The sequence below is a fragment of the Glandiceps talaboti genome, chromosome 1, assembly GCF_964340395.1.
Source record: "Glandiceps talaboti chromosome 1, keGlaTala1.1, whole genome shotgun sequence".
NCBI lineage: Eukaryota > Metazoa > Hemichordata > Enteropneusta > Spengelidae > Glandiceps > Glandiceps talaboti.
The window spans coordinates 55,001-73,725 of record NC_135549.1 but is presented as its reverse complement, the minus strand read 5'-3'; the positions used below and the strand labels follow the sequence as shown (position 1 = coordinate 73,725).

General features: G+C 33.9%; 1 protein-coding gene across 1 annotated transcript in view; it reads left to right on the top strand.

Annotated features, from left to right (window-relative positions):
* Window positions 1–2,729: 2,729 nt before the first annotated feature.
* The window catches only part of LOC144442696 (aminopeptidase N-like), a 24,053-nt gene continuing 8,057 nt past the window's right edge, over window positions 2,730–18,725 (top strand). Inside the window, exons 1-6 of the mRNA XM_078132074.1 lie at window positions 2,730–3,385; window positions 4,992–5,262; window positions 14,799–14,931; window positions 15,413–15,567; window positions 16,038–16,151; window positions 17,461–17,601. Of these exons, the coding sequence (XP_077988200.1) occupies window positions 2,730–3,385; window positions 4,992–5,262; window positions 14,799–14,931; window positions 15,413–15,567; window positions 16,038–16,151; window positions 17,461–17,601 (1,470 nt within the window). The remainder of the gene's footprint in view (window positions 3,386–4,991; window positions 5,263–14,798; window positions 14,932–15,412; window positions 15,568–16,037; window positions 16,152–17,460; window positions 17,602–18,725) is intronic.

Here is an 18,725-nt window from a genome sequence, read left to right as displayed (position 1 = left end):
TGTAGATATTGACTGGGGCTATAATGTGGAGTTATGACACATTTTTAAAAAAAAATCATAAATCCCTGTTAGCCGCATGATGACAGTCAATACAAAGTACAGAGTTGTGTTTAGGGAATACGTTAGAAGTAGGCACAAACGTTTTCAAATACCCAAATTTCAATTTCTCGTCAAAATAGCTGATTATATCAGGCCTAAAAATTGTTTGGTTCCGGTTACCTGACCCACCTTGATTTTTCACTGCCGACCCTAAACTTGTTTTTACATATTCGTAAAAAAATAATAAAATCGCAATAATTCTGAAGTCTCGCCAGAAATAGTGGATGCGGAAACTGACATGAAAAGACTATATAAAACCGTTATTTCAATATGTAATGGCTGTACATCTGATTGGAAGAAACCAATAACACAGAAACCATTTGGGAAACAACGGAAAATATAACTACCTGAACTTTGACACATAAACATGAAACAAAAGTGAAAAAAATAAAAAAATAAAAAAATCTACCTACCCCCCACCTATTCTAAAATTGAGCGTAATCGGAAGCACACAGTATTTTTAGTAGACATAATTGACACACACACACACACATACATACATACAAACAAATTTAAACACAGAGATAAACATAAAGACTCATACACTGGCACAGGTTCACAAAGACAGACAGACAGACAGACAGACAGACAGACAGACAGACAAACAGGGATGGATGGATGGATGGATGGATGGATGGATGGATGGATGGATAAATAGATACTCGATAGATAGATAGATAGATAGATAGATAGATAGATGGATAGATAGACAGATATATAGGTGGGTGGGTAGACAGACGGACAGACAGACAGACAGACACACACTCACCCATCCCCACTCACGCACGCACGCGCACACACACATGTACGAACGCACAAACGTATACACACATGCACATACATACATACATACATACATACATACATACATACATACATGTATTACATATGTACATACATACATACATACGTACATACATACATACATACATACATACATACATACATACATACATACATACATACATACATACAGCATACATACATACATACACACATACATACATACATACATACATACATACATACATACATACATACATACATACACACATGTTTTACATACATTATCATGATTGCCATAAAATACGTACAAATAATATACCCTTCAACGTTTACTATTTTCGTTTCTCTCCTCTCTCCTCTCCCAACCTTAACGTGACGGTGTACACATGTGTGTACGCGGCTGAAGTCGCAGGTGTTGGAAAAAAAACCAGACACTATCATACGTAAATTAACAGTTTTGATATCTGATATAATGTTTGAGCGATCAATTTCGAAGGTAATGAGAACATGTATTTGACGCCGAAACACGTCGCAATGGATGTCAAAGGTCACGCCTGTCACGAGCACGACTTACTCGTGACAGGCGCCGGGTATGAGCACGACGTGCTCGTGACCGGCGCCTGTCAGCAGACTCGGCCAAAAAAAAAAGTTGAGATGAAAATAAAAAAAAATAAAAAAAAATAAATAAAAAAAAAATAAAATAAAAAAATTTAACAAAACATATATTTTGACTTTCAATTATATATAATCCTTAAAAAAATTCTGGTTTGACGAAAAATAAAAAAAATTATTCTCAAATAAATGAAAACGTATTTCAATTATAATAATGTGAACATGGAATAAAAGTACATAAACGGTTAAAATTTGTTTGCAAGTACGAAAAATATAAAATACTACAGCTAAAATAAAATAATAATTTTGGCATGAACGGCTTGCCATAACCTTGCGTTAACGTATTCTAATTAATACTGTGTAGTCAGACATTTTCATTTGTTTGAATACTATTTCAGCTACATGATGGCAGCAACGCGTGATCATACTGTCCGGGGATCTACTCCTATATTACTTCATATTTGAAAATATGTTAGTCGTTATTCTTTGATAGTTTAACACTGAAATAGCAAACTTTAATTGGCGAATCTGATGTCATTTCTAAATTCTAATATTTATCATTTATCCCCTCTACCAATGCTCTTCGATTGTACTACATACATACTCATGGGATATGGATACCCATGTCGATGTCTACTCATAACACGACGCCGACGTGTCTGTTATTTCGTGATTCTGAAGTAGAGGTACATATGTATTCTATCAATGGGTCAAGTTATCTATCGACCCAATTTGTTAACGATTCTTCCAACAGTATGATAGGAAACCAGATAAAGTTGTTTAAACCGCTACAGGCTCTCGATTGAACAGTCAATGACCTGCAAACAACCAAGAACCGGTCGGCAAAAAGGTTTGGGAAGTTGATAAATTTGTAACACCTTTACTTATTGTTTCTGGCAAAAGATGTCCATCCCACCCCCACCCCATTAACAAAAAACACGCAACAAAACAAAAGCAAATTTTTTTATGGTATGCCCACTCATGGGCAATTGTGATGGAATTTTCCCCTTCGTTAAACATTATATTGCGGCATCGATTTATATGACACTGATACTAAAGGTACAATATGGGCGTGGTCATGGTGTCCATATGGCCAATAGGGTGCTGCTTTAGATGATCCATATCACAGGACGCTGAGTTCGTCAAGTGTATTATGGCGTATTTACCATTTGGAATGTAAATTCTAAATAGTTGAACTTAGAGTAGGACTCTAGACACAAATAAGGTGAGCAATGGCTAAAGCCTCGTCGTCGAAGTATGCTTCTAACGGACGTTTAATGGAGGACCCCGAGAATGGTGATAAGAAAGGATGTTTTGTGTCAAAGACAGCCGCAATTTCCATCGTTGTTGTTGTCATTCTAATCACTACAGGTGCCGTTCTTATTACATATTTCGCAGTGGAATGCAGCGAGAATTCGGGGACGTTACCAACGCACGACCCCTATGAAGGATTACCCAAACCGGTAGAAGAAGAGGACTATTACGAATATTTTGAGGGTCGTATTCCAGACACGTTAGCACCAGTGAACTATGTCATAAAAATAACACCATATTTTGACGAAGAAGATGGCCAAGATAGGTTTTTATTTGACGGGGAGTTAGACTTCGAGGTAAAATGCGAGAAAACAACCAGAGAAATCAAAATACACATCTATAACATTACCATCCACGATGAAACCGTCAGAGTTGTGAACAAGGATGGTAGTACGCCTGTTGACATAATTAATAAGAGGATACAGGAAAAGTATGAGTTTTACATCATAGAGACTGGTGAAGATTTAATTGAAGGGGAAAATTACATCATTAGTTTGGAGTATAAAGGAAATTTGAAACAACCCACAGTAGGGTTGTATCTGAGTACCTACACTATGGCTGACGGTGTACAAAGGTGAGTAGATTTACAACACTTGCTGTATCAATAAAGTACGTGTAACAAGCTCCACCAGAAACGGAGTCTCGGAAATTCGCTTTTTCAAAAGTTGCTCTCAACGCAAAGCCAACGAATTATTTATACAACTTGATGATATCAACAAAATATAACAAATAAAATTCTCAGATCGATAGATCTACAGCTTTAGATACAATATAGATATTAGACATAATGTTATTTCTTTGAAAATTTGCAAGTAGACCGTCTGTACTAAAATCAACAATAATGTAAGCAATAACAGCATCAACAACAACAACAACAACAACAACAACAACAACAACAACAACAACAACAACAAAACTGCAACAACAAAACTTTATCTCACAGTTACAATTAGTGGATAGATTTATCCAAAAATACATGTATTATGGTTGTCGTTGACACCATGTCCTGGCCCGTTTTGTCTGTGGCAAAATATGTACTATTGTGTTGTGTGGGTCCTCAAGGTTTCATTGTAATAACAACAATATCTAAATATAAGATTGACTCGCGGCTATGAACCTGAACATTTTGTCCTGTTTCTCAGGTTTATTTATTTATTACATTAAACGTAAGGACCGAGAACTGCAACAATGCTGCACCCTAAAACGCTCCATACCACCTCTCTGAGTGGTTTATATGCCCATACGATATAAACTCTAAAACGACAAGCTTTCATTCGCGGGTTTATGAATGCATTTATAAACGGGTGCCATAAATAAAACTAAATGCATGCCGAGAATAACAGTCATGTAGTGTATGCGTGAATTATAAAGCTTCTGGAGACCATTTATAATACAATGTAACACTGTTTTCCCTTTTTGAAATGTGACATAGAAACAACTTTGTGTCAACAGTCGGTGAATTTATGTAACCTGCAAGGAAAAGACGTCACAATACTCTGTTCATGTACATGACTGTGTTGAAGAAAAACGTATGAATGAGATTTCAAACGTTCAGCCAGACAAAAAATATACAATACAAGTTTGTCTTTCATGAAGAACTTAAGTTTATACCTCTATCGGGGCATTTTACATGCTTAACTAAAACAGTTACTGTTCGTACTATTTGTATTTAGTACATTGTACAGGAATTTTGCATATGGAGTCATTTGAATGCTACAATACAATTGTGCTAATCGAAATGTGACTACCATATTAGATAGACAAATTATGATAGTTAGACGAGATACATAGACGTAGCAGATGGACAGACTAGCAACCAATATATTAGAGAGAGAGAGAGAGAGAGAGAGAGAGAGAGAGAGAGAGAGAGAGAGAGAGACACACACACATACAGACAGCGAGACAGAAAGAGAGGGGGTGGGGGAGGGAGGGAGGGATGGGATAGATAGATAAATAGATAGATAGATAGATAGATAGATAATATTAATAGATAGATAGATAGATAGACAGACAGACAGACAGACAGACAGACAGACAGACAGACAGACAGACAGACAGACAGATAGACAGATAGATAGATAGATAGATAGATAGATAGATAGATAGATAGATAGATAGATAGATAGATAGACATTAAAGAGGGTATTATTAGTCATTTTGTTCGAATCCATAAAATACAGGTATCTGGCAGCTACTCAATTGCAAGCTACAGACGCCCGTCGTATGTTTCCCTGTTTCGATGAACCCAACCTCAAGGCTACATTTGACATGATTATAAAACACCGCAAGAGAAGACACGCTATAGCTAATACAGCAATTTATTTGAATGAAACAGACGGTGATTGGGTGACGACTTACTTCGAGAAAACTGTTGTTATGTCAACATATCTGAATGCTATAGTAGTATCTGACTTCGTGTATAAGGAAAATGTGACAAGAGATGGGGTGTTGGTAAGTTTTAACAGGCATTCCCGGACTTCGAGTTCGTTTACGGTTCAAGTAATTAATATTATTAATGCAGTATATCAATTTCATAACATGAAAAAGTCTGAATACCGTACGGTTGTAAACTAATGCCATAAATCCGTTGAAGGCCAGTTCACCTACACCATGTCAAATGTACAGGATGTTGCAAATCGTATACACTGACAAAATACTTCATTTGAATGATGGTAGGTATACTGCAATGGTTAGATAAATGATGGTTAGGTATACTGTAATGGTTAGACAAATGATGGTTAGGTATACTGTAATGGTTAGACAAATGATAGTAGGTGTACTGCAATGGTTAGACATATGATGGTTAGGTATACTGTAATGATTAGACAAATGATGGTTAGGTATACTGCAATGATTAGACATATGATGGTTAGATGTACTGCAATGGTTAGACATATGATGGTTAGGTGTACTGCAATGGTTAGACATATGATGGTTAGGTATACTGCAATGGTTAGATAAATGATGGTTAGGTATACTGTAATGATTAGACAAATGATGGTTAGGTATACTGCGATGATTAGACATATGATGGTAGGTATACTGTAATGATTAGATAAATGATGGTCAGGTATACTGTAATGATTAGACAAATGATGGTCAGGTAAACTGTAATTATTATTATTATTATTATTTATTTATTTCGGAATAGAAAAAAATTTCCATACACTGAAGTAATGATTAGACATATGATGTATACTGTAATGATAAGACAAATGATGGTTAGGTATACTGCAATGATTAGACATATGATGGTAGGTATACTGTAATGATTAGATAAATGATTGTTAGGTATACTGCAATGATTAGACATATGATGGTTAGGTATACTGCAATGATTAGACAAATGATGGTTAGGTATACTGTAATGATTAGACAAATGATGGTTAGGTATACTGCAATGATTAGACATATGATGGTAGGTATACTGTAATGATTAGATAAATGATTGTTAGGTATACTGCAATGATTAGACATATGATGGTAGGTATACTGTAATGATTAGATAAATGATGGTTAGGTATACTGTAACGGTTAGACAAATGATGGTTAGGTATACTGCAATGATTAGACAAATGATGGTAGGTATACTGTAATGATTAGACATATGATGGTTAGGAGGTACTGCAGTGATTAGACATATGTTGGTTAGGTATACTGTAATGTTTAGACATATGATGGTAGGTATACTGTAATGATTAGACATGTGATGGTTAGGAGGTACTGCAGTAATTAGACATATGTTGGTTAGGTATACTGCAATGGTTAGACAAATGATGGTAGGTATACTGTAATGGTTAGATAAATGATGGTTAGGTATACTGTAACGGTTAGACAAATGGTGGTAGGTATACTGTAATGATTAGACAAATGATGGTTATGTATACTGTAATGATTAGAGAAATGATGGTAGGTATACTGTAATGATTAGACAAATGATGGTTAGGTATACTGTAATGGTTAAACAAATGATGGTTAGGTATACTGTAATGATTAGACAAATGATGGTAGGTGTACTGTAATGATTAGACAAATGATGGTTAGGTATACTGTAATGGTTAAACAAATGATGGTTAGGTATACTGTAATGATTAGACAAATGATGGTAGGTGTACTGTAATGATTAGAGAAATGATGGTAGGTATACTGTAATGATTAGACAAATGATGGTTAGGTATACTGTAATGGTTAAACAAATGATGGTTAGGTATACTGTAATGATTAGACATGTGATGGTTAGGTGTACTGCAATGATTAGACAAATGATGGTTAGGTATACTGTAACGGTTAGACAAATGGTGGTAGGTATACTGTAATGATTAGACAAATGATGGTTATGTATACTGTAATGATTAGACAAATGATGGTTAGGTGTACTGCAATGATTAGACAAATGATGGTAGGTATACTGTAATGATTAGACAAATGATGGTAGGTATACTGTAATGATTAGAGAAATGATGGTAGGTATACTGTAATGATTAGACAAATGATGGTTAGGTATACTGTAATGGTTAAACAAATGATGGTTAGGTATACTGTAATGATTAGACAAATGATGGTAGGTGTACTGTAATGTTTAGACATATGATGGTTAGGTGTACTGCAATGATTAGACATATGATGGTTAGGTATACTGCAATGGTTAGACAAATGGTGGTTAGGTATACTGTAATTATTAGACGAATGATAGGTATAATGTAATGATTAGACAAATGATGGTTAGGTCTACTGTAATGATTAGACAAATGATAGGTATACTGTAACGGTTAGACAAATGATGGTTAGGTATACTGTAATGATAAGACAAATGATAGTTAGGTATACTGTAACGGTTAGACAAATTATGGTTAGGTATACTGTAATGGTTAGACAAATGATGGTTAGGTATACTGTAATGATTAGACAAATGATGGTAGGTATACTGTAATGATTAGACAAATGATGGTTATGTATACTGTAATGATTAGAGAAATGATGGTAGGTATACTGTAATGATTAGACAAATGATGGTTAGGTATACTGTAATGGTTAAACAAATGATGGTTAGGTATACTGTAATGATTAGACAAATGATGGTAGGTGTACTGTAATGATTAGAGAAATGATGGTAGGTATACTGTAATGATTAGACAAATGATGGTTAGGTATACTGTAATGGTTAAACAAATGATGGTTAGGTATACTGTAATGATTAGACATGTGATGGTTAGGTGTACTGCAATGATTAGACAAATGATGGTTAGGTATACTGTAACGGTTAGACAAATGGTGGTAGGTATACTGTAATGATTAGACAAATGATGGTTATGTATACTGTAATGATTAGACAAATGATGGTTAGGTGTACTGCAATGATTAGACAAATGATGGTAGGTATACTGTAATGATTAGACAAATGATGGTAGGTATACTGTAATGATTAGAGAAATGATGGTAGGTATACTGTAATGATTAGACAAATGATGGTTAGGTATACTGTAATGGTTAAACAAATGATGGTTAGGTATACTGTAATGATTAGACAAATGATGGTAGGTGTACTGTAATGTTTAGACATATGATGGTTAGGTGTACTGCAATGATTAGACATATGATGGTTAGGTATACTGCAATGGTTAGACAAATGGTGGTTAGGTATACTGTAATGATTAGACAAATGATGGTTAGGTATACTGTAATTATTAGACGAATGATAGGTATAATGTAATGATTAGACAAATGATGGTTAGGTCTACTGTAATGATTAGACAAATGATAGGTATACTGTAACGGTTAGACAAATGATGGTTAGGTATACTGTAATGATAAGACAAATGATAGTTAGGTATACTGTAACGGTTAGACAAATTATGGTTAGGTATACTGTAATGGTTAGACAAATGATGGTTAGGTATACTGTAATGATTAGACAAATGATGGTAGGTATACTGTAATGATTAGACAAATGATGGTTAGGTATACTGTAATGATTAGACAAATGATGGTAGGTATACTGTAATGATTAGACAAATGATGGTAGGTATACTGTAATGATTAGACAAATGATGGTAGGTATACTATAATGATTAGACAAATGATGGTAGGTATACTATAATGATTAGACAAATGATGGTAGGTATACTGTAATGGTTAGACAAATGATGGTTAGGTATACTGTAATGATTAGACAAATGATGGTAGGTATACTGTAATGATTAGACAAATGATGGTAGGTATACTGTAATGGTTAGACAAATGATGGTTAGGTATACTGTAATGATTAGACAAATGATGGTAGGTATACTGTAATGATTATGCAAATGATGGTTAGGTATACTGTAATGGTTAGACAAATGATGGTTAGGTATACTGTAATGATTAGACAAATGATGGTAGGTATACTGTAATGATTAGACAAATGATGGTTAGGTATACTGTAATGATTAGACAAATGATGGTCAGGTATACTGTAATGTTTAGACATATGATGGTTAGGTGTACTGCAATGATTAGACAAATGATGGTTAGGTATACTGTAATGATTAGACAAATGATGGTTAGGTATACTGTAATGATTAGACAAATGATGGTAGGTATACTGTAACGGTTATGCAAATGATGGTTAGGTATACTGTAATGATTAGACAAATGATGGTCAGGTATACTGTAATGATTAGACAAATGATGGTTAGGTATACTGTAATGATTAGACAAATGATAGGTATACTGTAACGGTTAGACAAATGATGGTAGGTATACTGCAATGATTAGACATATGCTGGTTAGGTATACTGTAATGATTAGACAAATGATAGTAGGTATACTGCAATGATTAGACATATGCTGGTTAGGTATACTGTAATGATTAGACAAATGATGGTTAGGTATACTGCAATTGTTAGACATATGATGGTTAGGTATACTGTAATGATTAGACAAATGATAGTAGGTATACTGCAATGATTAGACATATGATGGTTAGGTATACTGTAATGATTAGACAAATGATGGTAGGTATACTGTAACGGTTAGACAAATGATTGTTAGGTATACTGTAATGATTAGACAAATGATGGTTAGGTATACTGCAATTGTTAGACATATGATGGTAGGTATACTGCAATAATTAGACAAATGATGGTAGGTATACTGTAATGATTAGACAAATGATGGTAGGTATACTGCAATGATTAGACAAATGATGGTAGGTATACTGTAATGATTAGACATGTGATGGTTAGGTATACTGTAATGATTAGACAAATAATGGTTAGGTATATTGTAATGATTAGACATATGATGGTTAGATGTACTGCAATGGTTAGACAAATGATGGTAGGTATACTGCAATGGTTAGACAAATGATGGTAGGTATACTGCGATGATTAGACATATGATGGTTAGGTATACTGTAATGATTAGACAAATGATGGTTAGGTATACTGTAATGATTAGATAAATGATGGTTAGGTATACTACAATGATGAGACATATGATGGTTAGGTATACTGTAAAGATTAGACAAATGATGGTTAGGTATACTGTAATGATTAGATAAATGATGGTTAGGTATACTGTAATGATTAGATAAATGATGGTTAGGTATACTACAATGATTAGACATATGATGGTTAGGTATACTTTAAAGATTAGACAAATGATGGTTAGGTATACTGTAATGATTAGACAAATGATGGTTAGGTATACTGTAACGGTTAGACAAATGGTGGTAGGTATACTGTAATGATTAGACAAATGATGGTTATGTATACTGTAATGATTAGACAAATGATGGTTAGGTGTACTGCAATGATTAGACAAATGATGGTAGGTATACTGTAATGATTAGACAAATGATGGTAGGTATACTGTAATGATTAGAGAAATGATGGTAGGTATACTGTAATGATTAGACAAATGATGGTTAGGTATACTGTAATGGTTAAACAAATGATGGTTAGGTATACTGTAATGATTAGACAAATGATGGTAGGTGTACTGTAATGTTTAGACATATGATGGTTAGGTGTACTGCAATGATTAGACATATGATGGTTAGGTATACTGCAATGGTTAGACAAATGGTGGTTAGGTATACTGTAATTATTAGACGAATGATAGGTATAATGTAATGATTAGACAAATGATGGTTAGGTCTACTGTAATGATTAGACAAATGATAGGTATACTGTAACGGTTAGACAAATGATGGTTAGGTATACTGTAATGATAAGACAAATGATAGTTAGGTATACTGTAACGGTTAGACAAATTATGGTTAGGTATACTGTAATGGTTAGACAAATGATGGTTAGGTATACTGTAATGATTAGACAAATGATGGTAGGTATACTGTAATGATTAGACAAATGATGGTTATGTATACTGTAATGATTAGAGAAATGATGGTAGGTATACTGTAATGATTAGACAAATGATGGTTAGGTATACTGTAATGGTTAAACAAATGATGGTTAGGTATACTGTAATGATTAGACAAATGATGGTAGGTGTACTGTAATGATTAGAGAAATGATGGTAGGTATACTGTAATGATTAGACAAATGATGGTTAGGTATACTGTAATGGTTAAACAAATGATGGTTAGGTATACTGTAATGATTAGACATGTGATGGTTAGGTGTACTGCAATGATTAGACAAATGATGGTTAGGTATACTGTAACGGTTAGACAAATGGTGGTAGGTATACTGTAATGATTAGACAAATGATGGTTATGTATACTGTAATGATTAGACAAATGATGGTTAGGTGTACTGCAATGATTAGACAAATGATGGTAGGTATACTGTAATGATTAGACAAATGATGGTAGGTATACTGTAATGATTAGAGAAATGATGGTAGGTATACTGTAATGATTAGACAAATGATGGTTAGGTATACTGTAATGGTTAAACAAATGATGGTTAGGTATACTGTAATGATTAGACAAATGATGGTAGGTGTACTGTAATGTTTAGACATATGATGGTTAGGTGTACTGCAATGATTAGACATATGATGGTTAGGTATACTGCAATGGTTAGACAAATGGTGGTTAGGTATACTGTAATGATTAGACAAATGATGGTTAGGTATACTGTAATTATTAGACGAATGATAGGTATAATGTAATGATTAGACAAATGATGGTTAGGTCTACTGTAATGATTAGACAAATGATAGGTATACTGTAACGGTTAGACAAATGATGGTTAGGTATACTGTAATGATAAGACAAATGATAGTTAGGTATACTGTAACGGTTAGACAAATTATGGTTAGGTATACTGTAATGGTTAGACAAATGATGGTTAGGTATACTGTAATGATTAGACAAATGATGGTAGGTATACTGTAATGATTAGACAAATGATGGTTAGGTATACTGTAATGATTAGACAAATGATGGTAGGTATACTGTAATGATTAGACAAATGATGGTAGGTATACTGTAATGATTAGACAAATGATGGTAGGTATACTATAATGATTAGACAAATGATGGTAGGTATACTATAATGATTAGACAAATGATGGTAGGTATACTGTAATGGTTAGACAAATGATGGTTAGGTATACTGTAATGATTAGACAAATGATGGTAGGTATACTGTAATGATTAGACAAATGATGGTAGGTATACTGTAATGGTTAGACAAATGATGGTTAGGTATACTGTAATGATTAGACAAATGATGGTAGGTATACTGTAATGATTATGCAAATGATGGTTAGGTATACTGTAATGGTTAGACAAATGATGGTTAGGTATACTGTAATGATTAGACAAATGATGGTAGGTATACTGTAATGATTAGACAAATGATGGTTAGGTATACTGTAATGATTAGACAAATGATGGTCAGGTATACTGTAATGTTTAGACATATGATGGTTAGGTGTACTGCAATGATTAGACAAATGATGGTTAGGTATACTGTAATGATTAGACAAATGATGGTTAGGTATACTGTAATGATTAGACAAATGATGGTAGGTATACTGTAACGGTTATGCAAATGATGGTTAGGTATACTGTAATGATTAGACAAATGATGGTCAGGTATACTGTAATGATTAGACAAATGATGGTTAGGTATACTGTAATGATTAGACAAATGATAGGTATACTGTAACGGTTAGACAAATGATGGTAGGTATACTGCAATGATTAGACATATGCTGGTTAGGTATACTGTAATGATTAGACAAATGATAGTAGGTATACTGCAATGATTAGACATATGCTGGTTAGGTATACTGTAATGATTAGACAAATGATGGTTAGGTATACTGCAATTGTTAGACATATGATGGTTAGGTATACTGTAATGATTAGACAAATGATAGTAGGTATACTGCAATGATTAGACATATGATGGTTAGGTATACTGTAATGATTAGACAAATGATGGTAGGTATACTGTAACGGTTAGACAAATGATTGTTAGGTATACTGTAATGATTAGACAAATGATGGTTAGGTATACTGCAATTGTTAGACATATGATGGTAGGTATACTGCAATAATTAGACAAATGATGGTAGGTATACTGTAATGATTAGACAAATGATGGTAGGTATACTGCAATGATTAGACAAATGATGGTAGGTATACTGTAATGATTAGACATGTGATGGTTAGGTATACTGTAATGATTAGACAAATAATGGTTAGGTATATTGTAATGATTAGACATATGATGGTTAGATGTACTGCAATGGTTAGACAAATGATGGTAGGTATACTGCAATGGTTAGACAAATGATGGTAGGTATACTGCGATGATTAGACATATGATGGTTAGGTATACTGTAATGATTAGACAAATGATGGTTAGGTATACTGTAATGATTAGATAAATGATGGTTAGGTATACTACAATGATGAGACATATGATGGTTAGGTATACTGTAAAGATTAGACAAATGATGGTTAGGTATACTGTAATGATTAGATAAATGATGGTTAGGTATACTGTAATGATTAGATAAATGATGGTTAGGTATACTACAATGATTAGACATATGATGGTTAGGTATACTTTAAAGATTAGACAAATGATGGTTAGGTATACTGTAATGATTAGACAAATGATGGTTAGGTATACTGTAATGATTAGATAAATGATGGTTAGGTATACTTTAAAGATTAGACATATGATGGTTAGGTATACTGTAATGATTAGACAAATGATGGTTAGGTATACTACAATGATTAGACATATGATGGTTAGGTATACTTTAAAGATCAGACATATGATGGTTAGGTATACTGTAATGATTAGCCAAATGATGGTTAGGTATACTGTAATGATTAGATAAATGATGGTTAGGTATACTACAATGATTAGACATATGATGGTTAGGTATACTTTAAAGATTAGACAAATGATAGTTAGGTATACAGTAATGATTAGATAAATGATGGTTAGGTATACTGTAATGATTAGATAAATGATGGTTAGGTATACTACAATGATTAGACATATGATGGTTAGGTATACTTTAAAGATTAGACAAATGATAGTTAGGTATACAGTAATGATTAGATAAATGATGGTTAGGTATACTGCAATGATTAGACATATGATGGTTAGGTATACTGTAATGTTTAGATAAATGATGGTTAGGTATACTGCAATGATTAGACATATGATGGTTAGGTATACTGTAATGATTAGATAAATGATGGTTAGGTATACTACAATGATTAGACATATGATGGTTAGGTATACTGCAATGGTTAGACAAATCGATAAAATATTGTTTCTGGTCTCTATTTTTTTATTCATATTATAAAACTTTTTATCATACATTTATCATTAATTTAAAGGTTATCTATATTTTTAAGAGCCCCCCCCCCCCTATATGAAATACCAGTGTGATGTTGTTCATGTTTAAAAAACTGTGTTCTAGACTCTTAAAAGAATGCTAGTTTAATGTGTTTCACACTATCGTACTATTGTGTGATTTACATAAACTCTCTACTTCACCAGTTCCGTGTGTGGTGTCGCCCAGACGCTGAACATACTCTAGATTACTCTTTGATGGTTGGCAGCACAATGTTAGATTTCTATGGTGATCATTTGAATATTCCGTATAACCATGACGACAAAATGACAAAAATGGGTGAGTTTTAGAGTTAAGTCTCCTTTGTCTACGTAAATATACTACGTAACATCAATTTAGTTAAGTTAAATAACTGGCATACTACACTAGCATAAATGTATGTTATTAGAAAGAACGCAATGAATGCAAAGTGTGCGGTCACTATCGAGAATGGTTGACTAACCGTAAAGTAGAAGTAGATAGGTATGTCCATAGACCCTATATCTTTATGAAGGAGGGTAATGATTAGATTAGAAATACAAATAGGATTACAAGCCATAGACAGAAGCCTTTATTGTTCTTGCGTTGTTCAAATTTTACATAGAATACATTGCTCTCTTTTCTAATGTCCCGGGATAGGTAAATCCAGCATATTTTCTGTGAAAACAGCTCACATCGCTGCAAAACACATATATCAAACCAGCAGTATTTGCATAAACAGTTTTAATGAGGATACAGAATAAAGGGGTATTAACTTCGCATATATACTATCATTCTACAGATATGGCTGCGATCCCTCAATTTAGTGCTGGTGCAATGGAAAATTGGGGACTTATTTTGTACCGGGAAGAGCGAATGCTGTTTGACCCGGAAGTAGATCTTGCTTCCAAACAGCAACGTATTGCTAGGATTATAGGACATGAAATAGTACATCAGGTAACTAAAAGTTGTCCAAACCTTCTCCAATCACTTACAGAAGAAATAAATCTGGTGAAAAGTATCACTATAGTGATAACATTACAAATGCCGTTAGTCTCGTATGGGTGGTCTCATAGAAGAGCTCCAGCGGTGAGAGTCTGGGTAACCGAGACTAATGCCGTTACAGTTTACTGAAGTATTTCCTAATTTCTAGGACTTTTACATGTACTCTTTGTACACTGAGCCATTTGACTGTAGAAACAGTCGTTTTGTTTTAAAAAAAATAGTTTATAATAAATCACTGACAGATCAACAGATAAAGATTAAGTTTCGAGTTTCTTAATGAATTCGGATAACATCTCTCGTCGTCTGGCCTTATCCTGCCAGAAGCGATGAAGTGTCTGTCGTTGTCATCGTATCAAAAAGAAGTTTCAAAATTAATGTTAACATGATATTATTTAACCTATTCGTAATCAAACTTGTTGTAGTGGTTCGGAAACTTGGTGACTTGTGGATGGTGGTCTGATCTCTGGTTAAATGAAGGTTATGCCAGGTTCTTGGAAGATGCTGGCGTACATCGTATTCATCCGGAGTGGGCAATGGTAAGTTATAATAGACTATGACTATAAATCATTTACCAAGACAACACCATACAACAAGGGATGGGTCAACATATACAGTGCAGCAAAACGACAGAGAGTTCGTCACAATATATTTACAACAGAACAAAGAACATATGTCACATGTACCTATTGATCACAGCGTAGTATTGCCAAAATCACACGCCACATGTACCGTATTGATTACAGCGTAGTATTGCCAAAATCACACGTCAAATCTACCGTATTGATTACAGCGTGGTATTGCCAAAATCACACGCCACATGTACCTTATTGATTACACTGTAGTATTGCCAAAATCACACGCTACATGTACCGTATTGATTACAGCGTAGTAAGTTGCCAAAATCACACGCTACATGTACCTTATTGATTACAGCGTAGTATTGCCAAAATCACACGCCACATGTACCGTATCTATCACAGCATAGCATAGCCAACATCACATCAATCGTCATCGCGTGTTGATGCTGATATTAGATTAACACTAAAAGTTTTACTCATATATGTGTATTTATGTGTGTTAGCTATTGCTGAGTCATATATATTTCTCCGTAAATGATTTGTTTGTTTATTTGTTTGTTTATATGAACTCAGTAGCGTTAGCTAGAGAATTCAATCAAAGCATGGCACAACGTATCACAGCGCCGCATAGTGTATGTACTATAACACAGCAAATTAAAGGACAGCTCACGATTATTTAGACTCAACACATCACATTACATTGCATTATGCATATTACAAGAACCTAAACCATGACAAATACAATTTTGACAACGGAACGCACATGGGATACAGCTGTAATACATATTGAAGAAAGAAAAAGTTAATGAAAAGCACCAACGGAGGGCGCCGTTCATCTCTCGCTAGACACCTGTATATGCTATCTCTATATAGAAATGTACATGTATACTTCCTTAATGTCACGCCTTCTCATTTACAGTCGAAAACTTTGTACGGTGAATGAATCGCTCAGAAATCGTTTGAGTAAACTTCACAATCTCTCAAATAACACCTTCAATTTCTCTTGTGACTGTTACCTTATCAGTCAGCCACGCCTTTAGATGTGTAAAAGTGTATTAAACAAAATGCACAGTCAACAACAGATCATTACGTGTTTTAGTCATGTGAGCCATTTATGTCGTCATAGATATTTGGGAAATGCTTCTATTTGATCAGCTTATCATAGTTTGTGGTTGGACTGTTCACCAAACTAATGCTATTGAAAGAAAGGCTACAGTCTGTATATATAAATACCCATCAAAATGGTAAAGTTTTACATTTCCCCTAGTATGACCAATTCTACCCTAGAGATGCGACCTTTAAAGCACTGGATGCAGACTCAATCTCTTCATCGTCTCGCCCTGTTATTAAAGACGTCGGGTGGAATTCTGAGATAATGCTAACCTTTGATAGGATGTCATATGAAAAGGTATGATATTGACAATCCCAATTTAGACAAACAAACATTAAATGTATGGACCGACATTGAAAATCCCAATTTAGACAAACACACATTAAATTTATGTACCGCCCTTGACAATCCCAATTTAGACAAACAAACATTAAATGTATGTACCGACCTTGACAATCCCAATTTAGACATACAAACATTAAATGTAAATACCGACCTTGACAATCCCAATTTACACATACAAACATTACATGTATATATGTACCGACCTTGACAATCCCAATTTAGACATACAAACATTAAATGTATGTATGTACCGACCTTGACAATCCCAATTTAGACAAACAAACATTAAATGTATGTATGTATGTACCGACCTTGACAATCCCAATTTAGACAAACAAACATTAAATGTTTGTATGTACCGACCTTGACAATCCCAATTTAGACAAACAAACATTAAATGTATGTACCGACCTTGACAATCCCAATTTAGACAAACTAACATTAAATGTATGTACCGACCTTGACAATCCCAATTTAGATAAACAAACATTACATGTATATACCGACCTTGACAATCCCAATTTAGACATACAAACATTAAATGTATGTATGTACCGACCTTGACAATCCCAATTTAGACAAACAAACATTAAATGTATGTACCAACCTTGACAATCCCAATTTAGACATACAAACATTAAATGTAAATACCGACCTTGACAATCCCAATTTAGACATACAAACATTAAATGTATGTATGTACCGACCTTGACAATCCCAATTTAGACAAACGTTAAATGTATGTACCGACCTTGACAATCCCAATTAAGACAAACAAACATTAAATGTAAATACCGACCTTGACAATCCCAGTTTAGACATACAAACATTAAATGTATGTACCGACCTTGACAATCCCAGTTTAAACATACAAACATTACATGTATATACCGACCTTGACAATCCCAATTTAGACATACAAACATTAAATGTATGTACCGACCTTGACAATCTCAATTTATACATACAAACATTACATGTATATACCGGCCTTGACAATCCAAATTGTGTACAAACATTAAATGTATGTATGTACCGACCTTGACAATCCCAGTTTAAACATACAAACATTAAAT